The 26,953-nt window shown below is 35.5% G+C and overlaps 1 protein-coding gene across 2 annotated transcripts in view; it reads right to left on the reverse strand.

Moving 5' to 3' along the window:
- Nucleotides 1-26,953, reverse strand: part of DIAPH3 (diaphanous related formin 3) — a 503,501-nt gene that overhangs the window by 247,599 nt on the left and 228,949 nt on the right. For both annotated transcript variants that reach the window (XM_047756273.1, XM_047756272.1), the window contains 3 exons: nucleotides 19,533-19,628; nucleotides 11,266-11,360; nucleotides 7,486-7,587 (listed from right to left, as the gene is read on the reverse strand). In XM_047756273.1, the coding sequence (XP_047612229.1) occupies nucleotides 7,486-7,587; nucleotides 11,266-11,360; nucleotides 19,533-19,628 (293 nt within the window). The remainder of the gene's footprint in view (nucleotides 1-7,485; nucleotides 7,588-11,265; nucleotides 11,361-19,532; nucleotides 19,629-26,953) is intronic.

The following is a 26,953-nucleotide window of genomic DNA, read 5'->3' on the forward strand; positions in this document are numbered from 1 at the left end:
TTCCTAATCCACAATCAGGAGATGCTCATTGAGTTTGTCACCTGTGGGGACTTCAAGATGCACCATTAGACCCATGCTCTCAAGTGGCCCTTCAAGGAGCCCAGCTGAGGTCTGAGATCAGTACCAGCAGCACATGTATCATGGCGTGCAAGGTGACAAATGGAGCTAAGGGACCATGGACAGTTTCCCCAGCAGAGCACCAGTGAGGAAGTTGTCCTCATAACATCTGGGGGAAATCAGATCCCAACTATCCTACAAGTTTTATGTAAAAGCCACATTCTGGCTTGTGGAAAAAGGGTGGCTAATCTGAGGATTAGCCTCCATTTGTGAGGCACAAGAACTTTGTTTTAGAACCGTAAATGGAATTGCAGATGCAGGAGGCTTTGGCAAGTGAGGAGAGTCTGAAGACAAAGTCCAGATCTCAACTGACTGTGGGCACTATAGGCCAGCTATGCAAAGGGCCCAAGCCAGGGCTCTGATTTTGAAAATGGAGATGAAAGGATCAAAATTAGGAAACCAAATGCAAACTGTAAAAGCCCCTCCCCCCAAAAGAATAACAAACCCCCAAATATGGTCATATACTAATCCTCAAAACTTTTGAAGATGTTAACCTACATGGCATAAAGGACTTTATGAGTGTGATTAAATTAAGGCTCTTCCAGTGGTGAGATCGTCCCAGAATGTTCAATATAAACACAAGAGGGGAGGAGAGGGTCAGAGAAGGAGATGTGATGACAAAAGCAGAAGTCATAGTGACTCTGGATCATGAGTCAAAAATGTGAGCAGACTCTAAAAGCTGGAAAAACTACAGAAATAAATCCTCCCCAGTTCCTTCAGAAGGAATGCAGCACTAATGACCCATTTAAGAATTCTGACCTGCAGAATTATAGAGTAATACACATGTTATTTCAAGCAACCAAGTTTGGGGTACTTTGCTATAGCAGCAAGAGGAAACTGTTACAGTCCCAGTTCATAAATAAGGAAACTGAGGTACAGAAAAATGAGAAACTATCCAAGATCAACACTTAGCAAGGCTGATCTAGAATTTAATCCAGGAGGCTTGCGCAAAAGCTCTATGATACGCTGCCTTAAAATACATATACAGACATATGTACAGAATTTTTTTTTCTTTTTTTTTTGTCATTTTACAGCTGCACGTTCCCAGGCTAGGAGTCAAATTGGAGCTGCAGCTGCCAGATACACCACAGCCACAGCAACTCTAGATCCAAGCTGCACCTGTGACCTACACCACAGCTCATGGCCACATGGGATCCTTTAACCCACTGAGCAAGGTCGGGGATTGAACCCACATCCTTATGGATACCAGTGGGACTCTTAACCCACTGAGCCACAACAGGAACTCCTGAATTGTTTTTTTTTTTAAGTCCTGGGGAAAACAAGAATTAACCATCCTTCGTTAAGGGAATAGTTACTGAAATAATCAGTGCAGACCATGACATACCACAGAAGAATTTAAAGACATTACATCATAAAAATAAAAATCTCCAAAACATATTTTATGGTGAAAAGTTTCAGAACAATGTACTTTTTAAATGTGCCTATGAAATATGAAGTAGTAGGACTAGAAATACAACAAAATATTAAAAATGATCACTATATGGAATGCAGTGGGTAGTTAGATACAAGAAACTTCCACATTATATTCAGTATTTTTATATATTATTTGAATGTTTTACAACAGGAATATTTGGGGTATTTTAAAATGAGGCATTTTTAATGCAGGGGAATTAGCATGAACTTCTTGCAACATTTTTTGATTCAAAAAAAAAAAAAAGGTCTCTGCTGCACAAAGTTTAAAAGCCCTGCCCTACAGTGACACCAAATGGTGGCAGATCAAAATACAGTACACAAACAGGACATGTATTCAATTTAATTTGCTATAAACATTACGATGTCTGTGAAGAACTATCAGATTAACAGAACTAAATAATATGGAATCAAATATTCAAAAACCTAGAATTTTTAATCAAAGAAAGTCTAGTACCAAGTTCCAAGTGAAAATTTTAGGCCCCTTTCCAAGCTTCAGCTAATATTGTGGTCATATTAGAACATTTACATCTCTTATTTCTCACATAGTTAAACCTTGCCGCTGGGAGCACAGTGAATATATCTAATGGCTTATTGATCAAAAGATCACTGCAAACATAAAAAATACAGTCATACAACTAAAATCAGTCCCACTCAGTGGGAACCAACGTTTGGTAAGTAGGCAATATTTTGGGGAAATAAATGAGGAGGTTATCAGGGCTGAAGAGGGAAAGAAGGAATCCAAGAAAAGAGACAGGTTGAATGAGTTTCTAGGAAGTATATTATTTTCACTTCTTCATCTTATTAATATAAAATTAAGTTGAATAAACCATGAGGCTAGGGCATGCTGAACATGAACCAATTTCTTAACAAAAAGTTTTATCTTGGCCTGTCCATGGAAAATAATATTTCAAGTTAAGCACATCAGTGTCCTCTGCCCCAAACCTAAACCAACAAATAAAATCAGAGGGTAAACTGTCTCATTCAGTTCAAGTCACACAGAAAGACATAGAGATGTACGACCTCCTTGTGGGACACTTCTCTAAAATACCAAAATAACGTTTGACCAGAATTCTTAGTCTCTTAGCTTGTTCAGACTTTGATGGGTTATTACTCTCTCATGCCAAAATCTCCCAGAAAGCATATGACATATATTACCAGCTATAAAAACAAATCAAAAATATCATTAAATGATTAGGCCCTGAATTCATAGCACTGGATACCAATTCTAAAAGGAACCAGCCCCCCAGCCTATAACACCATGTCAGCACCTCTACTAGACTACGGGGCATGGGCAGGGCCAGCTCTGGAACACCTGAGATCCGTCCTGCTCAAAATGGCCAATATCCCAGTCAGAACAGCTACTAGGCGAACTAGTTCAGGGAGGTACCTTAAGACTCTGAATTAACATAACAGATGAGTGACAAAAGTATCCAGGTCTAGAACTCCTGCACTAAGACTATTTTTTAAGGAGTAAGATAATAACAGTATTAAAGAATTCTGCTTCCAATTTCCAGGGAGAAATAAATAAATGGAGATATGAAACTCTGTATTACAAGAAACCTGAAGAGAGATACAGCAGATGGTTTAGCAGATGAAAGGTTTAAGGACACAATTTAATGAATATTTGCATATTTCTGAATAGTATATTTACATACCATACTCTATAGGACGAAGAACCCTGAACAGTCATATGCAAGTAATACACGAAAAAGGTAAAATATATTTCTAATTTACATATTATATTTTAGATAGTGTACTGATCTTTTTTTTTTTTTTTTGTCTTTTCTAGGGCCGCTTCCCATAGCATATGGAGGTTCCCAGGCACGGAGGTCTAATCAGAGCTGCAGCTGCTGGCTGATGCCACAGCCACAGCCATGCAGGATCCGAGCCGCATCTGCGACCTACACCACAGCTAATGGCAACGCCGGATCCTTAACCCACAGAGCAAGGCCAGGGATCAAGCCCGCAACCTCATGGTTCCTAGTTTGATTCGTTAACCACTGCACTGCGACAGGAACTCCAGTGTACTGATCTTTAATTGATATTGGTTACTAGCATTTTGGATGTGTTACTTTTGCACACTGGCTTTCTTTTTTTCTTAGGTCCACAAGTACAGTATATGGAAGTTAACAGAGTAAGGGTAAATTTGAGCTACAGCTGCTGGCCTACACTACAGCCACAGCAACGCCAGATCCTTAACCCCCTGAGTGGGGCCAAAGATGGAACCCACATCCTCATGGATACTAGTCATGTTCTTAACCCACTGAGCCATGGCGGGAACTCCACACACCACCTTTCTATCAAAGAATAAGCAACATGGATGGAACTAGAGACTGTCATACTGAGTGAAATGAGCCAGAAAGACAAAGACAAATACCATATGATATCACTTATAACTGGAATCTAATATACAGCACAAATGAACATCTCCACAGAAAAGAAAATCATGGACTTGGAGAAGAGACTTGTGGCTGCCTGATGGGAGGGGTAGGGGGAGGGAGTGGGAGGGATCGGGAGCTTGGGCTTATCAGACACAACTTAGAATAGATTTACAAGGAGATCCTGCTGAATAGCATTGAGAACTTTGTCTAGATACTGATGTTGCAACAGAAGAAAGGGTGGGGGAAAAAATGTAATTGTAATGTATACATGTAAGGATAACCTGACCCCCTTGCTGTACAGTGGGAAAATAAAAAAAATTATAAAAAAAAATAAAAAAAAAATAAAAAAAAGAATAATCACAAACAAACACCAATGTCTAGGTAACTTGCTTCTTATTTGTTTATCGTCTTATATAATTCTTTTTTTTATATAATTCTTAATTCTTGTGATTATATTATTCAAACAACTGTTGTGACTTTATCCACTGTATCAAATTTGAGTGTTTATTTAAATAGAATACACCTTTCTGAGAAATCTACAATTCACGTGAATCAAACTAATGAGCTTACATAACTGAATAAAAGAAAAATGTAAACTGACTGGCAAGTAACATAACTTTAGGGTTTTAAATGATTTTTGTTAAAATGAAAGCATTGCTAGAAATCATAGTATCAGAGTAGAGAACCTGAAGATTAAATAGAACTAACTGCAAGTATATCTATGGTGAAAACAAATGAAATGGCAAGCTCTGGCTCTACTCAGGGTACAAAGACTACCCCAATCCTTGACGAAGCCTTGTTTATGACTCTGTGATGATTTTTCAGCTAGAAATAATTAGCATTTTAAATCTAGGTTTAGTCAATAAGTAAATGTTTTTCAAGAGAAAAGTCTTGTGGGACTCTGCAGTTTAGCTTACCTCAAGTTAACAGCCCATCTTTGATATAAACATCATTACATTCATTTTATTACTTTAAAAGCAAACAGTATTATGGGAATCTTTTAAAAATACACATGGTGATTACTACAATGTTTCCTAAAAGCATCAAACTATTATATAATTTATACAACGCTGATAAATTTAAAACATATCATTCTTTAATGAATTTGTGAGCTTAATATTGAATTTTTAATCCAGAAAGGAGAATAGGAAACTTCAGGCATTCCATGCTGTTCATCATTTTGGGGGTAACTCTCAAGTATCATTTGAAACTTTAAGCTGGTTTCCCTGTCTTTTGGGGACTGGGGGAGAGGGTTGAAAAGTAGGGAGAGCCAGATTGGAAATGTTGAAAAAGTGAAATGGAAAAAAAGTTAAATTGAAGAACATTACTATTTGACTCCCCTCCTCCAAAAAAAAAGAGTACATAAAAAATTCCCATTTTTTTCATCAACTGTCTTTCTCCTTTCTTCAACAAAACAATTATATTTTAAAAATGTTAGTACAATACAAACCAGAACTTGAAACAATATTTTTAGAAATATTCATAATCAACAGATGATGAAGCTCTGTTCGTATTTCTATAGCAGATGGTTTTCAACAGCATCCCTCTTCCCTCATTATATTCCTTTTGCAGTCAGGTATAACCCAGCATGGAATGTGTAGAGTCAAGGTCAAGTTTCTATCGACATGTCCTAAAATGGAAGTGATCCATTTCTGTCTTAAAATCAAAACTATAACCTCTAGCCTTGGTATCTTGGAATATAATTTTTTTAACTTCCTGACCCTTCTGAACACACTGCTTGTAAATCTTACCTCTTTGATGTGAACTCTAGTTTGTCAAAGGCAGGCATAACCTAGCTATTTAAATAAACATAAAATATCTGCAAGTTTGAACTCTTTCTTCTGTGCTAATCACTAGAAAGTTGTAATAGTTTTAAATCTCTGTGATGATATGCAACATAAAAAGCAACTTAGATATTTTCAAAAAATCTGCATGTGTTTCAGACTGAATGTTGATAGGAAATAGCTCAGAATTATAATTTTACATGTTATGGTTTTCATTCAAGACACAAAAAAGACAGGCAAAAATCAAAACGCTAAATAGCCTATGGTTAAAAATATAGTGCAAATTCTTCCTCGTCGGAAATGGAAGACACTGCGTCAAACAAGGATCAAGGGAAAGACAGAGTGATCAGGTGATAGAAAATAAAGTCAACACGGAAAAATAGAATGTAGAAAAGCAGAAAAAAAGGAAAGAGAGAAACAGATAAAAGAAAAAAAAGTCAAGAAGAGAAAAGAGTACCCTGGAGAAGTGGGCTAAAAATAAAGTTTTTTTCTAAAGCTAATACATTTAAAGTTTAATAATAAAGATTATAAGGAAGTGAACAGGAAAATCCCGTTTTTTCTTCCCTACTGAGTTCTATTCTGAGTTTTGTGAACTTTGAGGGCGGGGAGGAAGAGAGGAGGCGCTTCAGGGAGGGCCAAGTAGAATGGGTTCATGAATGTCGACAACATGCAAAATACAGTATGTAGACATAGTCCTCCAGTTAGTCAACCAGATTTTCAAAATCATATCAAATATTATCCCATCACGTCTCTGGAGAGTGAAGACTACAGGAAAAAAATAACCATATGTATTTAAAAGAATGAAATACTACTTTAAAATATCATCATGATGGCTATGTAACCACCCTCAAATTGATAATTTAACAGTAGAAGCAAAGAGCAGGAGAAAAGAAAGCTTGATAAAAATCTTAATTTCAAGTTGCAATACAGCTAATATATAACATTGGCAAGTTTTTTTTGACCTTTTGAGACCCCAGTTTCTATAAAATAAGAGGCAGAACAAGATGATTATCAAGGGTCTCGAAGGTTTTTAAACTGAATTCATTTTTCACCCTCATTGCCAAGAAATAGACTATAGTTCTAATTTCAGCATCTAAAATACAAAATGAACTGAAGTGAATGATTAGAATGAAAAACTGAAGCTACTCTTGCAATATGTTGTAAAACATAGCTCTAGAATAAATCACAGTCATAGGAGTATAGTCATAGGAGTGCATTTTCATTTTATGTTTTGACACTAAAGAAAGAACATAAAATATCATGTTTATACTTTTGAAAAACTCCCTGGACTTCATTTACGGCTAGAGTTCAACATATATTTTAAATCAAGAAAATTTCCGGAGTTCCCGTCGTGGCGCAGTGGTTAACGAATCCGACTAGGAACCATGAGGTTGCGGGTTCGGTCCCTGCCCTTGCTCAGTGGGTTAACGATCTGGCATTGCCGTGAGCTGTGGTGTAGGTTGCAGACATGGCTCGGATCCCGCGTTGCTGTGGCTCTGGTGTAGGCCAGCGGCTACAGCTCCGATTAGACCCCTAGCTTGGGAACCTCCATATGCCGCAGAAGCGGCCCAAAGAAATAGCTAAAAAAAAAAAAAAAGAAAAAAGAAAATTTCCCATAAATATCCTTAGGTTAAAAAAAAAAAGCAAAATGGACATTAAAGGTTTGTGAACGACGATGGTGTGAAAAGGCTTGACATTTTCTTTTCTCTGTTTTCACATAGTACAAAAATCCCCTCCAAAGAGGGCAGACACTGAGAGACAGTACTTACCACCACAGCAAACTGCTCTGGTTCACATAAGTTGTTATAGTCATTCTTGAACTGAGACAATGAATTTAACTGTTCTTGATCAGGAAGATGCTTTATTAAGTTCTAAAAATTAAAACCAAAAGAAAATATCTTCATTAAGTGAGCTTCCTAAATCTAGGAAAATTTATCAATAAACTGTGGGAAGGAAACCACTGAAGAAGTTAATCTTTGTTTTATTTCTAGGTAACCTCCCTAATACTAAGCTTTAAGCTACATTCTCTGCATCTTGAAAGCAGCCAATTTTCCTCTGCTCTATCCAGAGTCATTATACATTCAAATCAAGCACTACTGAATGTTTATTTGATTAGCTATATAATTGAGAAAAAAGAATTCAACCTATACCAAAGGAACAGCTTTCTCACCTGGATAAATGTGATCAATTACATTTCAGCTTTAGGGAATTAAATGTCAGAAATTTCAGGCAAAGCCAAACATATTTTAGCACTTTGCTCAGGGGATAAAAGAAATCATCATATTGCTACCAATAGACAAGGGAAAGAACAGAAAAGAAATCAAGGGAATTTTAATGACAGCACTTGCAGATTTAACTAGTATGATTATGATTTTAATAATAAAAATGAAGATATCTAAAGCAAAGATAAAGTAACTTTTCTGATGTGAAAGAAAATGGGAAAAGGCATTGGAGACACGGGATGATATACTTTGCAGATAAAAGCATATAGAGAGATTCTTTGGGAACTTAAAAATGCCATGGCTGTAATAGCCCTTTGCCAAAATCATCTGCAACCAAGAAACCACAGGTTCCTTTGGTTGTTCTGGCCCCCTTCTCCGTGCACAGCTTTTTCCAAGCCACACATGTATACAAAAGAAACACTCCCAATGAAGAAAGACCAAGAGAACACATATAATTGTGCTTCCCTCTTAGGACTTAAATGATTGAACCACCCCTTGGACTTAGTCTATATAGATCCTCTGTATAGAAATATAATCCACTTTAATAGTGTTATAGCAAGTTAGCATATTGATATTAAAATTAAGAAAGAGTGGTTGGTGCTCACAATTCCAAATTACATCAGTAAACTCTGCACAAGCCCAAAGTCAAGTACAAATTATAACTAAGCCTACATCATGCTACATATATTTATGGAGGAAAAAAATCCCCAAAAGTGTTATTAGTTTAAAAATAACGTTAGAGAATGTTATATATCAAAACAGATCAAAAAACAAGTGTTTGACTCACTGTGTACCTTTGGACAAAAACTTGACTGACTGGCCAAAAACAAACAAAAAAGTGGCAATTTAAGATCAGCCCTAAAAAAAGTATTTACTACTAATACCATCAAACAATGAAAACAGTAAAGGTACATGATTTTCCCATATAAACAAAAGTTTCTCACAGGAGAATTGCCTGAGATCAAATTAATTGGTTATTTATATATATATATATTTTTAATCATTCTAGTTGACAGCTGATCTGTTTATTACATTGGGCCTCTGAATTTCTTCAGCATCCTTTTAAACAACCGTCAAACCCTCTTAAACACTTTAAGATATACTTCAATTTTAATCTTTCATCACAAATTCATCAATTTTTCATGTCATTATTTTTGCTTTCTAAAGAAGTTGTTTTACTGTGATTTATAAGAGTTCAGGCACAAACCTCCTTTGTCTCTCCCTTTACCATATTTCTCATCCTAAATTCCCACCGAACTAAGTTCTTCAAGGTTGCCCCCACACATGCAGCGTTTCCCTCACACAATCCCTCAGACCTTTTATTTATTTATCTTGCTTTTTAGGGTGCACTCACAGCATATGGAAGTTCCTGGGCCAGGGGTCAAATCAGAGCTGTAGCCTCCCACCTCCCCACCACAACCCCAGCAACACCAGATCTGAGCCGCATCTGCAACCTACACCACAGCTCACAGAAACGCCAGATCCTCAACCCACTGAGCGGGGCCAGGGATCAAACCCGCATCTTCATAGATATTAGTTGGATTCGTTTCCACTGAGCCACAACAGGAACTCCCAATTTTTATATTTTAAATTAGTTAAGATTGATCTTAGTAAGTGTAGTAGGCAGAATAATGCCCCAACTCCCCTTAAGATGTCCTCATCTAACCCCCAGAACCTGTGAAAGATTAAGTTACATGACAAAGAGAATTAGAGTTTTAGATGGAATAAAGTTGCTATCAGCTGACCTTAAAAGAGAGATTATCCTGAATTGTCTGGATGTGCCCAACGTAATCCTTAAAAGTGGAAGAGGGAGAAAACAAGAGTGAGAGAGAGAGATGTGACTTAATAAGACAGGTCAGAGAGATGCAATGTTGTTGGCTTAGAAAATGAAGGGAGGCATCCACCACGCAAGGAATGCAGGCAGCCACAAGCTAGAAAAGGCAAAGAAATGAACTCTTTTCTGAGCCCACAGAAAGGAATGCAAATCTGCTAACATTAGGACTTCAGCACAGTAAGGCCCACACCAGACTCCTGTTCTACAGAAATGTAAGATAATATATTTAACTTACATTAAGCTGCTAAATTTGTGGTAAATTGTTAAAGCAGTAGTAGAAAACTAATATATTACTAAATTATATGCAACTGACTGTTCTTAGGACATAAAGTTTAAAAATACAACAAAGCCACACGATGACCCAAAATATTCATGTAATCAAGTTGAAAGCTACTCTGTAAATATTTAACAAATGCATTATTAAAAAAAATACTTAAGCATTAAGTAGAAATATTTTTCAAATAAACTTGGAAAACTATTAACAAAGCAGGTTCATAATCAACACCAATAAAGACAAAATCTAGTAAAAAGAAATTGCTAGAGAAAAAACAAACCTGAATAAGAGCTGTTGAATTACATAGTTTATGAGTCTAAGACTCAGCACAAACTAGTGATGGGATTATATATTACCATCACATTTGAGAGCTAGGACAAGCAAAACCAAGGACTTCGAGGGATATCATTTATTGATGGATTAAAACATCTAGAATAATTTTAATCAGTTGTTGAACACTAACAAATGACCTTTAGTTCCTTTTTTATTGCTTAAAAACTCATTTTTCTAAGTAAATCATTAAAGTAAAAAAGATTAAATAAGATAGCAAAGTAAAGATTATATAGTTTGTGGTTTGCTTTAAATTCTATCAAGTCATTCATTACTGGTACCTTAGGTAGAATTCAGCAAGTAATTTTGGTACCATACTAGCATTTGTTAAATAATCCTCTGAATAGAAACTATCTTAAAAATCTTCCAGCCTTCAGAATGATTCAGAATAAGATGCAAAAAATTTCTGGTATTCATAGGAACGCAAATGACTCGGGTAAGGGTTGTTAATAAAGGTAACTCTAAAGAAAGAGAAAACTCCCTCAATCTTCTGTACCAAATAATAATACAACTTTTTAAGACATATAAGCCCAAGAAAAACATATTCTAAAAGGATTATACAAATAAATTTAAATTAGCATATGACTAGTTTTAACTGTAACAAAAACAAATATATATATATAAAAATAAACAACTTGCCTTTCAGAAACAGTCATTTAAAATAATTGAAATGTAATCATTTTGATAGCATTATATTTAGAGTGCAGAAAAAAGAAGATGCAGACTTTTATCTCCTGGCAGTGCAGAAGTTAGGCTAAAACTAATTATGCAGCAATGATTTTCCAGTTGAATGATTTGGTTTAAGAATTTTGCTTCACTTACAGATTTCTATTTAATGAGAAGCTTGCAATGAAATATTGGAATTTAAGCTCTCTGCTTGTTTGTTTACCTGAATCATAGACTCTGCCAACTGTGTTTCATCCACTTCCAGTATCATCATTTTGATTTCCTCATATGGCACCCGAAAAGAGCTCAGGAAGATTGCTAAGAGGGGGAGGGGGGGAAAAGTTCATAATGAAGAAGGTAAGAAAAGAATGTGAGATGTAATTCTAGGTATAAAATCAAAAATAATTCATAAAATAAGAGACTTTAAATATTTAATTACTGTGGGGGAAACTTTCATTAGCACATTTTATACTCCTCCCCAGTTTTAAAAAACTAGTGTTTAAACAGTCCTATTTTATTATGCTGGTTCCAAGGTTGATTTTGATTTATTTTATTTTGTTTTGTTTTGTTTTATCTTAATTTTTAGGGCAGCACCCATGGCATATGGAATCGGAGCTGGAGCCACTGACCTACACCACTGCTATAGCAATGCTGTGTCTACAAACACAGCAGAGCTCGAGGCAATGCCAGATCCTTAACCCAATGAGCGAGGCCAGGGACTGAACCCACATTCTCATACTAGTTGGGTTTGTTACTACTGAGCCATGACGGGGACACCAGAGGTTGATTTTTAAAGCTTAGTTACTAGTCATTCATAGGAATGTACCAATTTTTATGTCATTTTAGGAAACTGAGATATGTTTAGTACACTTTAGAGATATCACATTGTAATAAAAAGAATCATGAAACCCCAATATGTACATGTAATATGTATCTAGACATGTGTATTACTAGCCTGTATAATACATTCTGGCCTTACCAAATAGTTTAGAAAAAAATATATAATAATATAATAGCACTTCAATAATATAATAGCCACTGCATTGTCACTGCAGTGGCTTGGGTTGCTGCTGTGACGCAAGTTCAATACCTGGCCTGGGAACTTTCACATGCCGTGGGTGCAGCCAAAAAAAAAAATAGCACTTCACTGCTCAGGAACATTGTAAACAACATGCCAGGAAAATACTCTTTACATGTAACCGAATATTAAATATGCAATACTGGAACAAAAATTTCAATGAAAAACTGTTACAATGGACTAGATGGGATAATACATTATTACTGAGAATTCTAACATTATTTCCACTTTTTTGATACCTCATATATCTAATGTTAAGACACAATGATCTTCTCCAAAGCTACTGAAGTACATAAAAATACATTCCTAGCATTAGATTTAATGCTTTTACTATTTCTTCCCTTATTCTACTATTATTGTATCTTCTCTTCAATGACAGATGTCACTTCTTCAACACACTCAGACTGCTACCACTACCCATTATTTCATTTTATGTACCAAACTATGTCATTTTATTTGTAGATATTTTCATATAAAAACATTATTTTTCCTAAGATTAGGAAAACGTGATCTCCTCTTTCCTGGAATAAGACTATATTCCTGAGGATACCATGGATCAACAACAGATGAATAACACCATCTGTGTTCTTCTCATCAGCTTCATTCACACATTTCTGAACTCAAACAATCATAAATGTGGGATAAGAGTGCTATAAGTTATAATCATTAATATCCCAAGAGCATGATGGAACAAAGGAGCTAAATGATACCGTACTATATAGGGATTAGTGGAATTACAAAAGGATAAACCTATAGTAGACACTAGAAAGCACAAAATATAATAATTATATGTTCCTGAAGAGATAACCATATATAAATATATATATTTTATCATATATAAAACAAATTACATATGACTGTAGGATTAGTTCTATTAAGAAAAAGGAATACTCACAGAAATTAAAATGGCAAATTAACACATTTTATGGTTAGAGAAAAAGTTCTTAATCATAAAAAATCAATGAAAAATGTGAAAGATTGAAATCTGACAACGTAAAAAGAAAACACAAATGTCAAAGTCCTGGAAACAGCAAAAAAGCAAGGAAAGTAGAGTGATAAAATTGCCTCAAAATTCAGAGGACTTTCCTTCTTGTCATTCAGTATACGATGAGGTCCGAATACAAAAATGAGAAAAAGGTATGAAAATTCAAAAGAATAATAAAAATTAAAACAAATGTAATATGTAAAACATCAGAAGTAGGAAAATTGAGAAGGCAAATTGTTAAGATGTTATCTGGATTGCAAATTTAGAAAGGTTAATAAGATTAATCAGAATCTTTAAAATTCTGTGTGAGAAATAATAGATGCCATTCAGGAAACTTAATACATGAACATAATAACAAAATATAGAAAAGGTTATAACATTAAATGGAAAAATTAAAAGGAGAGAATTACCCTGAGGCATAAGAAGCAATTGAGAGAGAAAGAAATTATAGTGTTATATTTCAGGAGGAATGGCAAAGTGGAGACACAGCCTTGAAATACCTTTAAGAAGTTGTATTTTACCTTAATCTTAAACCCACTTCCTGAAAGAAATGAAAGTAGAAATCCTTAAAATAATTGTTTAAAGAAATGAAAGAGGAGTTCCCGTCGTGGCGCAGTGGTTAAGGAATCCGACTAGGAACCATGAGGTTGCGGGTTCGGCCCCTGCCCTTGCTCAGTGGGTTAACGATCCCGCGTTGCCGTGAGCTGTGGTGTAGGTTGCAGACATGGCTTGGATCCCGCGTTGCTGTGGCTCTGGCGTAGGCCAGTGGCTACAGCTCCGATTCGACCCCTAGCCTGGGAACCTCCATATGCCGCGTGAGCGGCCCAAGAAATGGCAAAAAGACAAAAAAAATTAAAAAAATTAAAAAATAAAAAAAAAGAAATGAAAGAAAAATTTGAAACACTGAAACACTAGATAGGAAAGAAAAGAACATTACTAAAAAGAAACAAGAAGATTTGTGGGAGAAAAAGAAACTTTCAAAATAAAAATATATATATTAAGCTACTGAAATTGAACAGTCAACATTAGGATTCAACATCAGATAATGAGAAAATTGGTGACATAGGCAGAGACACTATCTGAAACAGAAAGCCAGAGGGATAGAAAAATACTAGGTTATAAGACATAGAATATGAGTAAGAATACCTGCAAATGTCTTCTTGGAGTTCCGAAAGGAAATCACACACACAGGCACAGACACAGACACAGACACACACACACACACACACACACACACACACAGAAGTATATTTAAAAGAAAATGTCAGAGTTCCCATCATGGCTCAGCAGTTAATGAACCCAACCAGCATTCATGAGGACATGGGTTCGATCCCTGACCTTGCTCAGTGGGTTAAGGATCTGGCGTTTCCCTGAGCTATGGTGTACGTCGCAGACACAGCTCGGATCCCATGTTGCTGTGGCCCTGGCGTAGGCCCGTAGCTACAGCTCTGATTGCACCCCTAGCCTGGGAACTTCCATATGCCGCGGGTGCGGCCCTAAAAAAAAAAAAAAAAAAAAAAGAAAATGTCATTTTCCAAAATTAGAAAGACAAATCAACAGAATAAGGAGGCTGAACAAATGCTAAATATTATAACACCAAGCACCAGAGAGGTTGTAAAGTAGGAACACTCACCTTTGATAACAGAAGACTAAATTGATATAAATGCAGAACAGGTGAAGGTTACCAAATATTTTTTTTTTTTTTGGAAATGGCAACATAATAAATATTTTAGGTTTTGTGACCTATACAATCTGTCACAACTACTCAGCTCTGCTACTGCAGCACAAAAGCAGTTACAGACATATGTAAAAGAATGCCCAGGCTAAGTTCCAATAAAACCTGTTTAAAGAAACTGGCAATGCAATTCCCTGGTTGGCCTAGTGGTTAAGAATCTAGCATTGTCACTGGAATGGCTCGGGTTGATCCCTGACCTGAGAACTTCCATAAGCCCTGTGTGTTGCCAAAACAAAAAGAAAAAACAGGCAATGGATGGCCTTTAGCCTGAGAACCATAGGATGCCACACCCTTAGTATCACCAAAAACAGGAAACAACCCAAATGTCAATCAAGAATTGAATGAATAAAGTATAACGTTCAAAGAATGTTATACTGAACTGCAATGAAAATGAATATCCTATAGCTGGATGCATTAACATGGTATAATTTTATATATGCAAAGCTCAATGTTAGTCAAAACCAACAACTTATTGTTTGGGAACATGAACATCATTATTTAACTATAAAGAAATGGAAGGGAATATTTAATCCAAGATTCAGGATGAGGTTACGTCTCACAAGAAAGGGGATAAAATTAGATAGGGTAACATATAAGTCTCTAAGTACCAGTAATGTTCCATTTCTTTAGGCATGAGTGATTTATACAGCACGCATTTTATATATTCTCTCACTTGTAATATATTATAATAAAATATTTTAAAAAATTAAATGAATGATATAAAACAAATGCATGGGTGAGGGGAAACACTGTGTGATAAAGGGTTAAGTTTACCCAAGTGAGGTCTGTCTCCCTTGAGGCACACTCTAAGCCCTTGGAATGTCCTGCCTGCTAAGAGTGCCTTTCTTTACTGGGGGCACTGGGCCACACCAGACAGTCTGCTATCAATGTGATACATGGGCTTTGGGTCACTAGTATTAGCTTAAACTGTGGAAGGGCTAGAAACTAAGATCAGCCATATAGGGGGTTCAGCCATAACCAAGATCCAGTAAAAACTGAACACCAAGGCTGGGTTGAGCAATCCCTGATTGGCAATAATCTGTGAGTATCGTCACACATTGTTGCTGGGAGAAGTTAGTACTGTCCATGGCTCTGATGGGAGAAGAAAACTGTGAACTTAATGCTTACCACTCTCCTGGACTCTGCTCCATGTGCCTCTTCCCTTGGCTGATTTTAATCTATACCATTTTGCTTAATAAACTATAAGCATGAGTAAAACAGCTTCCGGTCAATCATGTGATTCCTAACAAATTATCAAACTTAAATGTGGTCTTGGGGACCCAAACTAGCAAATGGTATCGGAAGGAGAGATAGTCTTGGGGACACCCTAACTTTGCAGATAAAAAAAAAAAAGTATGATCTCACGCAATTATGTAATTGTATAAACAAATAACATAATATGTATAATTAATAATACAAGTTTAACAAACAATACATTAAAGAAAAAATTAAATGTTAATAGAAAAATCTACTTTGCAGATGGACACAATTTATGCCTTAACTCTGTTCTATATTTCTAATTTATCCAATACGTACAGGTATTATTCCATAACTAGAATAAAAGTATAATATACATCAGACAGATATATTTATAAAGATTGAACTATGTATTTTTATAGTTTATGAATAAGCTTTTGGGAAAACAATTGCTATAACTAAAGGCAAAACAATTATGAAAGAGTTGAAAATTGTCTCATGCATAAAACACAAATTGGAAGACAAACATAGACCATTTAAAAAAAAATTTTTAACTTACTGAGAATAATATGAGATACTCATCTAAAGCCTCCAAAAGACCCATTAACCTGAATCTTTGTACTAACATGCATCACATCCTTCAAAATGTGACTATATTGATCCCAGTGGGAAGCTTTGAGTTCAGCGAAGGAGGGTAAAGTGTGCAGACTCTGGAACCAGTCACATATGTTTTCTGCAAGGGAACTTATTAGGCCGGCAGCTTCAGCTCCAATTCGACCCCTAGCCTGACAACTTCCATATGCTGCACATGAGACCCTTAAAAAAAAAAAAAAAAAAAACTGGTAAAGCACATGAACCTTGTAAAACTGAGCCATCTCTTGATCCTAGAAGGGATACAATGCTATCCTTTATGCTGAGCCCAGAGTCTGCCAAAATCTTCGTAAACTGAAAATACAGGGAACCTAACTGACTTTTAAATAAATAGATAAATAAATCTGTGAACTTTATATCCTTTCTTCAAAGCTCTAAGGATTATTTCAGTTAAGCAAAATCTAAGAGAAAGTATCTTAGATTTCTACATGATAAGATAGAGTCTTGTCACCAACACAAGGCTCTTCTCTGAACTCAGTGTCTCAGAAGACTCTGAATTTCATAGACAAAAACTAGCTGTAAATCAGACTATAATTACAGCAAAGTTTATAGGCCTTCTTAAAGCTTAAATCATAACACTTATTACAATAAGAGAAGATAAGAACAATCAGAGATGGATTACATCATAATACGACCTGGTATAAATCCTGGACCTTTTACTGTTATAAAGCACATTAAATGAATGGATATATGTCCTCAAGCTTACAAACAGGATCCTTCTCTATGATAATATAATTTTGTTATCTCTCAACAGGAATAAATATACCCTGTACCTATTGGCCGTTTTCAAAAGGAGTAATCCTTTTCAAGTCACGGAACTGCCACACCCATCAGATTCCCTATTTGCAATGTCAACACTACTATCTACATGGCGAGGCTGTAGTAAAGGTTAAAGAGCCAAATACAGAACTAGCACATAAACTATTACAATTAAATTTGAAATCCTATTTAACACATATCTGTAATATATAAAAAATACTAAAGAACCCTATTCAAGTCAATTACTCAGCCTTGAGATGGCTATTTAAGCTCTCCCCCACCTAAAAATAATTAAATTCAAAATGCTATTTCTTCAGGACTCCTAACCAGGCAATATGCAATGCGGGTTATAAACATTTTTCAAGACAAAAATCATCTTTCAAATGACAGAGAACAGAATTTTTTGACATTATCTTTGCTTTCAACAGAGATAAATGTTCCTTTAAGAGGGAAATTCCCTGAAGTATCTGTAACACACCCCCAAGTTTCATTGGTCTAAACTCCCCCCCATAAAAATATATTTCTAATTCAGACTACATGTCCATCACATATCAAGAGGACAGGCTCTCTTACTTGAGATCCTCATGTGAGGATGATGAACAGCACTCTGGGTCTGGGCAGAGGGGAGCACTGGAGCTGCTCCCACCAAGAATGAATGCTTCCACCCACAGGTTACCTCATCTCCACTGATATTCTCATTGGCCCAAGCAAGTCACCTTAGGCAACACCTAACTTGAAAGAGGCAGGATATACAATCCACTTCTGCCCAGAAATAGAAAACTGTATATTCTCCAATAGCACTAACATCTGCACACTATCCCTGGGGATTTTGTCAGGCCTACAATGCAGAAAAGAGATAAACCTCTGCCATGGTGAGTAGGAAAGGAAGAGGGTTCCAAAGCTTTCCTAAAAGGAAGGTCAACTTGGCCTTCTGTGCACACCGCTCTATCTTAACTCCCTCTTTTTTCAATAACATGAATCTTGATCCTGTTACCAAGAATTATTTTGTCCCAATACTTGCTAAAAGCTCACTTGAGGCATGTAATAATTGAAAGGCAGACTAAAAGCCATGTTAGCTCTTCATGCCTCTAGATTCTCCACATTTTATCCCTCTTGTAGCATCAGAAAAATATTGAGATCACATTATCTCAGTTCTAAATAGAACTATCTTTGATGCTTTTAAGATGTAGTTAGAAATGAGTTAGAAGCAAAACTATTTTCTCTCTTCTCTCACCGTAATTCAGTCAGGAAGACAATTCAATACTAAGTATTTAGCTCCTGTAACAGTAATTAAATCTAAAATATTTCCAGTCAGTACTTTTGAGGAAAGGCTTTGAACTGCTCAGATGGGATAATGGAATTCATTTTACTCATCACCCTTATTCCCATTAATCTTCCAACCTCCTTTGTGTGTGATCAAGTGTCACAAATAATAGAGATTCAGAGGTATAAAGGAAATGATCCACTATCATTTTTTTTCAAAATATGATTTCATCACCTAAATTCCTTAATTCTTTATTGTTATACTGGAAAGAAAGACTCTAAAAGTAGCTCTCTTTTCAGTTACAGAAATATGTTTCCATTCTAAACCTTTTCTTAGTTTTTTCACTTCTAATATGCATTAATCTTTTGAAGAATTTAACTCATAATTTACCTAAAGGAATATTATCTTTGAATTTATTACTACTACTAATAATAATATTGAAGTTCCCACAGAAGCTCTGTGGATTAAGGACCCAATGTTTTCTCTGTGAGGATGTGGGTTCAATCCCTGGGCTCATTCAGTGTGTTAAGGATCTGGCGTTACAGCAAGCCACAGCGTAGGTCACAGATGCAGCTAGGATTCGGTGTTGCTGTGGATGTGGCATAGGCCGCAACTGCAGCTTCCCCTCAGCCCCTAATCTGGGAACTTCCATATGTTGTGAATGTGGTCATAAAAAGAAAATAATAATAATAATAATAATTATAATAATAATATTAACATAAAGTGAAAAATAAGTCATAAAGAAAATGAAGTAATTAAAGGAACCAGTGTGTTCAGTGGTATATTTTGCTAATTTAATAGTATTGAAATCTAATACTTACAAAGGTTCTGGGCAACTTTAGAATCCAGAAATTTAAGTTCTTTAATTTTTTTCTTAATAGCTTTCTTCTCATCAAAATCTTCCTCTTCTCTTTTCTCTGTAAAACCAAGGATAGATCCATGTTAAGGGCAATAAGGCACTCAATCGCCAAAAGACAGGACATGAACTTTGTCATCAAAGAATCTAAAAAAGATAAAAATCATTTAAATCATATTGTTATAAAAATAAGAGAATAACAGGTATCCCAAGACCTAAACTATTTCAGACAGGGACTGGAGGCTCTTTTTCTAGAAAAACTACTAAGAATAAATATTTAAAGGTCTAACAGAAAGAACAAGAATAAAGCTGATGTGCACTATGGAAATCAGTACCACGGGGTGAAGAGTAAGTATAGTTAGCTCATTTGAATAGTGTTCAGTACACAGTTATAAAAATTAATGTACTTATACTTAGCATAGGTTAAGAAGTAAGCTCTAAGAGCTCTGAACAAAGACAACCCAGAGCTGTTTTATGTTTGATACATCTTGTTTATTTAAAAATATAGCTCATATAAAACTAGAAGAGTAGAATTACAATTTGTTTTCAAAATCTTTGAAAAATATTCCAATTTTGATACTCAACTTATTTTATCTAAGCTTTTAAAAATCAGCAAATGTATTTAACCTCTCTATCCTTGTGAAAAAATTAAGTAAATAAAAATATCAAGCTAAACAACAATACATGAACTACAGTTACAGCACAGTACATGGTCAAGGTTAACAGCTGTAACCAGTAAAGTCATCCTGTTATCTTTCCTCTCCTTTGCGTATGGAACAGCACTTCTGATGAATGTCAGTAATCTTTACAAAATTAGTACCTATATAACAAAGAATAGAGCAAATTCTTTGGTTAGATATGAACAAATAAATCACTAATGTTGAGGAAAAATAACTTCAAAAAACATGTTCATATATAAGATAGCACATTATAATTACATTCTTTTAATACAAGAAATTAATTATAACTACATGTTTTGATACAAAGTATGAAATAGGGATCAAATTTTATACTTTTCAAAATATTTATTAACTAATTATAGTTTTAGGAAAAATCAACCATCCTTCTCAACTGATTTTACATTACACTTTTATTTGTACTTGTTTATCTGGGCTTCTAATTCTGCTCCATTTTTTTATGTACCACTCTTGTGCTATAATCATTCTGTCTTAAGCACTGTAGGATTTAGAATACACCTTATTAATTGGCTGTTCATATTGTTTTTCTCTCTTTTTTAAACTTTTTCCACTTTTCTCATTTATTTTTCCATATGAACCTTAGAGAAATTTCAAAGTTCCAAAAATAAAATCCATTTGAATTGTATTTGAATTGCCAGGCAGTTGTAAACAGATACAGGGAAATTTGATATGTTGACAATTTCCAAACTTCCTAATCATGAACATGACGTGTCTATAATTTTTCAACTTAACACAGCACATTCTGCATAGGCATCTTGTTTGTTTACTGTTAATATTAGGTTTCCTAACTATGTCTATTACACTTCTAGGTTTCCAGGCTTATTGGTTAATTCTACCTTTCCCCAGTATACTTTGTATCTAGTTACTGGAATGTAGAAACTTTGCTGCATTTTGCATATATGCTTTATAATCAGTCACTTTACATATTTATTCTTTCAAATAAGAAATATTTACTAAGCACCAACTAAGACACTATGCTAGATAATACAGATACTGTGCTAAATAAAATGGAGACATCTTGGCCTCAAAGAACTTAAGGACCAATCAAGGTAATTGCAAAGTACATAGCCATTATAATATATATAGTGACAGTGTTTGGGAAAGAACCAAAGAAGATTAACTCATCCTTGTCAGGGACAGTTTTCATGGAATGAGTGATATTTAAGTAAAACCTAGAAAGAGAAGAGGAGTTAGGCAGATGAGAAAGTTTTAGGGTAGGGGAAGGAAGGACACAGATAATAGGATAGCGTTTCAGGTTCTGCAAGAACTTGAAGGGCACAGAAAGAAGAAGAAGTAGAGCAGAGAATATTGGGTGGAAATAAATGACATCAGAAATTTATCAGGCACCAGATCATATAAGACTTTTTTGGGCCGCACCCGTGGCATGCAAAAATTCCAGCGGATAGGGATCAAACCCTTGACACAGCAGTGACAACACTGTATCCTTAACACACTGCACCACCAGGGTATTCCCCAGGCAAGACTTTTTAAGCCACAAAAACAATTCTGGCTTTTATCCTTGGAGCAACACAGAGCCACTGAAGGTTTAAGTATGAGAGACATCAAAAGAAGTGAATTTTAGAAAAAAATAAACCTACTGAAGGTGAATTTAAAGAGCGGCAAAAGTCATCCTTCTTCCTATTAACCCAAACTTACATCTAATCCATCAGTGAATCCCCTCAATTCTAACTCTAAAATAAGCACTCCTCACCCTGGCTACTACACTCCTCTGCTTGTGGCTATCATCCTTTCTCACATTGATCACAATCACTTATTAACTAGTCTTCCTATTTCCAAACTTAACCAACTGCAGTCTCTTCAACACAGTGCAGCAGAAGACTCTTGTTAAACCTTTATAGAAAAGGTTTACTTCCCTTACTGCCTTATAAACAATAGAACCCCACATCTACCCAGTATTCCCTATTATCATCACTCTGCCCTTTTTTCTCTTCCAAAGCACTTACTCCTCACATATCATAAATTTGATATTGTCTCTCTTCCCCCATTACAAAGCAAGTCTTCAGAGGCAGGAACGTTGTTCACCATTGTATACTTAGCACAAAGCCTAGAACAGAGAAGCTCAGTAAATGTTTCTTGTATGTATACGTGTGTGTGTGTGTGTGTGTGTGTGTGTGTGTGTGTGTGTGCGCGCGCATGTGTGTATGTATGTACCTGCAACCTAAAGGAGAAAGAAGGGGATACTACAGCTGAAGCAACCAGGCAGATGATGATGGTGTTATTTATTCAATTCAGCAACGAATGTGGAACACTTCTAATTTAGTCCAGTTTTAAACACCTTCAGTTTGAGGAGCTATTACATATCTAAATGGTCATGTACAAGAGGCAGCTAGACGAACAGAGGAGAGACCTAGAAAGGAGACACAGGTATCAGTCTTAGTAATTATTTTACTGACTGTCATAGGTTCTCCAGATGTCAGCAAATACTGATGAATTTGTCTCTGTATTCCTAAAATTTAAACCTTTTCCTTGTCTTTTTAAATTAGTTAAAATTTTCAGATGAGGGGTAATAAAAATTACATTAGTGGACTGCCTTTCCTAACCAACCTAACCCATATAGCAATCTTTTACTTTTTAGAAAATGTATATATTTTATTTTCCTATCTTTATACCCAAGAAAAGGGATGATTCTAATTTAAAAAAAAAAAAAAAACAGTTTATTTCTCAACAGTATTTTTGTTACATTTTGAAACATTTTCTAATCTACAAAAAGAAAAAAGTCAAAGAAATTTAAATTTTCAATAACTTGACTAAACATCTTCTAGGCACTGGATTGAACACTTTCTGCTGTACTTCCTTATACAATTCTCATAAGAGTCATACTATTTCTGTAACTACTATCATCATCATGAGAAAAATAATGCTGAGGGTAAGAATCTCTCAGCAACAGATCTGATAAGAGAATGAGGATCACTACACTTTGACCCTAATATTCTTTCCACTAGTTGTGAAATCTTGATCACGTCAACTCGCAAATCAAAGACTGAAGCAAATTTAAACAGTTCTATCCATTTTTTTTTTTTTCTTTATGGCTGCACCCATGGCACAGGGAAGTTCCCAGGCTAGGGGTAGAATCAGAGATACAGCTGCAGGCCTATGCCACAGCACAGCAACGAGGGATCCCCGACCCACTGAGGGAGGCCAGGGATCAAACCCGCATCCTTATGGATACTAGTCAGATTCATTTTCACTGTGCCACAATGGGAACTCCCAATTCAATTTTTTATAAAAATGTTTAATGTCTCTTACTGAGTTTAACATATTACCATACCCATAATTCAATAAAATCATGTTTTTTTTCCTCTCTTCTCTGCTACCATATAGTCAAAGGATGGTTGAGAAAAGATAGAATTGAAATAGTGAGCAGAATACAGGTAAAGGGATAGAAAGAAGCAGAGTTTTCTAAGACAGAAAACAAAAGGATTCAAAACAAAAATCAAGGTGGAAATATGTTTATGCTGATATGAATCCAGATAATAAGTCTATTATCCAAGTAGATTGATTTGGATAAAATCTTTCAAACTGAAAAATAATGAAAAGTACTCCTGGGGAAAAAACAAAGACAGCCAGATAATGGACTACCACAAATCAGAGTAAAACCAGTGAAAATGTTTATATAAAGATCATTGATAAAGCAGGATATATATGTTGGCGACAATAAGATGTATTAAAGAGGAATAAGAATAAAGGAGGCTATTCAGTGGAAAGGAAATTGTTATATAAAATCCTATTTCAGTTACCCATGCTGACAGTATCTCTGTGGAATACCAGCCAGAAGAGAGGAAAGGGTTCTGCAGGAAATCCAGGCTTGGAATCTCAACACCAGGTTCTGTATCCCCACTCCTACCCCACTCCCACCCCACTCCACCCCACCAAGGACCAGTCACTGAGCCTACTGTAGCCTACATCCCTCATCTCTGACTGGGAACACCGGGACCAGTTAGAATGTAGGACCTGTGAGAATGAAGTGAAATCATAATCATTTTCCTCTAACCCTCCCCACCCCCTGCAGTGACAGCAACATGGAAAAAGAATCAGAGTATGTGACCATGACCACAGTTCTGGAGACCAGAGGAGAATGAATTTTAGTCTCATCCCAGCCACTGATGCAGCTCCTCTTCTAAACCCAGTACCAATACACTTTCACTAAAAGACTGGCTTTTCTCAAGTATAAGATGAATCATAAAGTCAGATTATTAGTGCCATCTATAACTTGTGAGCTCGCTTTCTTGCCATTAGAAGTCTGTATTTAATCTTACTTCCTAGAGATGTTGAGTAAGGCTGCATTTTTCCAAGAGAAGATTAATACTGCTCAAGAATGGTTCTGACCACTAACACAGCATATGCCGCATTTTATAAGGGTTTTATATCAGAATGAAGTCAAAGATGACAAAACTTTCCATGTTGCCGAGAGCCATGAACTGAAAAAGTCTTTTTTAATTACATTTTCTCTTTATTCTTTTTCTATTTTCAAAGTTTCAAAAATAGCAGCAAAATTATATTAAAAATCCTCTTTCAAAATCTTTTTCTTTCATACGAAATTTTCCATTAAAAAACCATAGTTCCATGGTATGTGGTTCTACATCCTATTCCAGTTCATTTTCTGTTGTGTTCTAATCAGAATGATTAAAAATGTGACTTTTTTAGGAATAAGATTCCACATAAATTTTATAGTACATTACTTAACCAATGAAAAAAAGAGAAACAAAAAACCCTAGAATATAGAGTTCTAAATGTATAAGTAGCTAGCAGAGGCACAAAAACGTAATAAGTTCTCTCTTTCTATAGTTGAGTATTTTATATCAGTAAATGCTACTAATAATTTTTTTATTCTATTTTTGGTAGTGCTTCCTGGTTAAATGTATCTTAGGATATCATTTTTTTAAAGTACTAAGCGTTTTTTTCAGGTTCTCATTTAACATAAATGCTATTAAATTTTCTGTTATATGTTTAAAATAAATTACCTTTGGTTCATTGGAGTATAATAACACTAGCCTTCAGAGAATAAAAGGAAGTATACCTGATTAAATGACCATTCTCTGTGACACTGAAAGAAGCCAATAAAAATCATCTCAATTACAGAAATAAAGCAAACATAAATCATATAATTAGGAAATGAAAACTGGGGCCTACCACGACCCTTCAAATAGGATAAAAGGTGGGGGTGGGGAGAGAGCTATAATTTAGAAATAATTTGCATAATTGTGATTGTTTTTCTTCCTTGCTTTCTAATTATTGAGGTTCTACAAGGCCAATAAAGAGTGTCAAAATTTATAAGGTAGAAAATTTAGAAGCATAGAGCCTTTGAATATGACATTTAACCACCTCATTCTATCAATGAGGAAACCTAAGCTCGGAAAATGAGTTACTTGCCCAAGGGCACACAAAGGGCTCTGCTGTGACCAGGTCCCAAACAAGAACCCTGACCACCACACCACAGGTCTGGAGCAGCCCTGGGGCAGGGCAAATTTACAGGAGGAAAGCAGTCTTGGATCAAGCACATAAGAGAAAGGTAACTCTCTAAGGTTCATCTTTACAGGTTATAGAATTTTCCCTTGCTGCACATGTTCCCTGGGAGAATAAGTGAGGTGGTGTGTGGACCTGGGGAAAGAAGAGAAATGCTTGGTCTCCTGAATACAATGAGCAGAATTCAAAGCTATGAGAAAAAACTGGAATTCCAAAGGGAAAGTCAGGAATTCACCTGTCACTACTCTCATCGGATGCTCCCTTAGGACAAGGTTCGGATATTCAACTACATTCTGTGGACCTGGGAGTCTCAGGGCTGAGAAAAGAAAAGATTTCTTAGAGTTACTACTTTGGTGGTTGCAATAGGATGACATGGTTTCAAAGAAGATTTAGGCAGCTAGAAGGCAGAAGGTACAGACTACACAGAAGAAAGCGAAAACTTGGAATAAATTAGTATTTTTTAAGTTCGTAATATCCCCTTGGCAAAATATCAAAGTAAATGCTTTGGCATTGAAAACCATAATTGTATGAATAGCTTTAGTCATATCTGATCTGTCAAAGCCAGTTTTAATATTTCTAGGCACATAAATAAATGGCTATGTACCTAACTACAAAGAAAGTAAACAGAGGAGAAACAGGTTATTTTTCTATTCAAATATTAATATACAACTGCCATAACTAATCAGAGCATTTTACTAGCAAAAAGATGTCTGTTTGGCAATTCAAGACTAAGAATTATATAACATATAAGAAGAGCAGCTGAAGCACTAAATAAAATGTAAAGCACTAAAGAAAAATACATTATTTCAACCACAGCAATCATCAAAAGCATAGCAAAAAAAATGCGTATTTCTCTTTATGTGATTAGAAGGCAAGGTCATAAAACAAATAATCTTGAAGGACTTTTCTCTACTACTCAAGTCCTACATGGATAAGGGAGAAGGATTTCATTATTCGATAAGCCTTTAATTAGGGCTATCGCCAGATTTTGTTGTTGTTGCTGTTGTTAACCATTAATACAGGTACAAAAGGATTATTAAGGCATTGAGAATATATTTTATAAAAAACTTCAAACAAACGCTTCAAAATGATAGTGATTTCTACATACATGAAGTACAAGTATTTGTTTTCCTCATCTCTTTTCCTATAGGAAAACACAAACCGATCAAGACATGTTATAAAAAACTACTTGATCTCTAAGAGG

This window comes from Phacochoerus africanus, chromosome 13 (genome assembly GCF_016906955.1).
Source record: "Phacochoerus africanus isolate WHEZ1 chromosome 13, ROS_Pafr_v1, whole genome shotgun sequence".
NCBI lineage: Eukaryota > Metazoa > Chordata > Mammalia > Artiodactyla > Suidae > Phacochoerus > Phacochoerus africanus.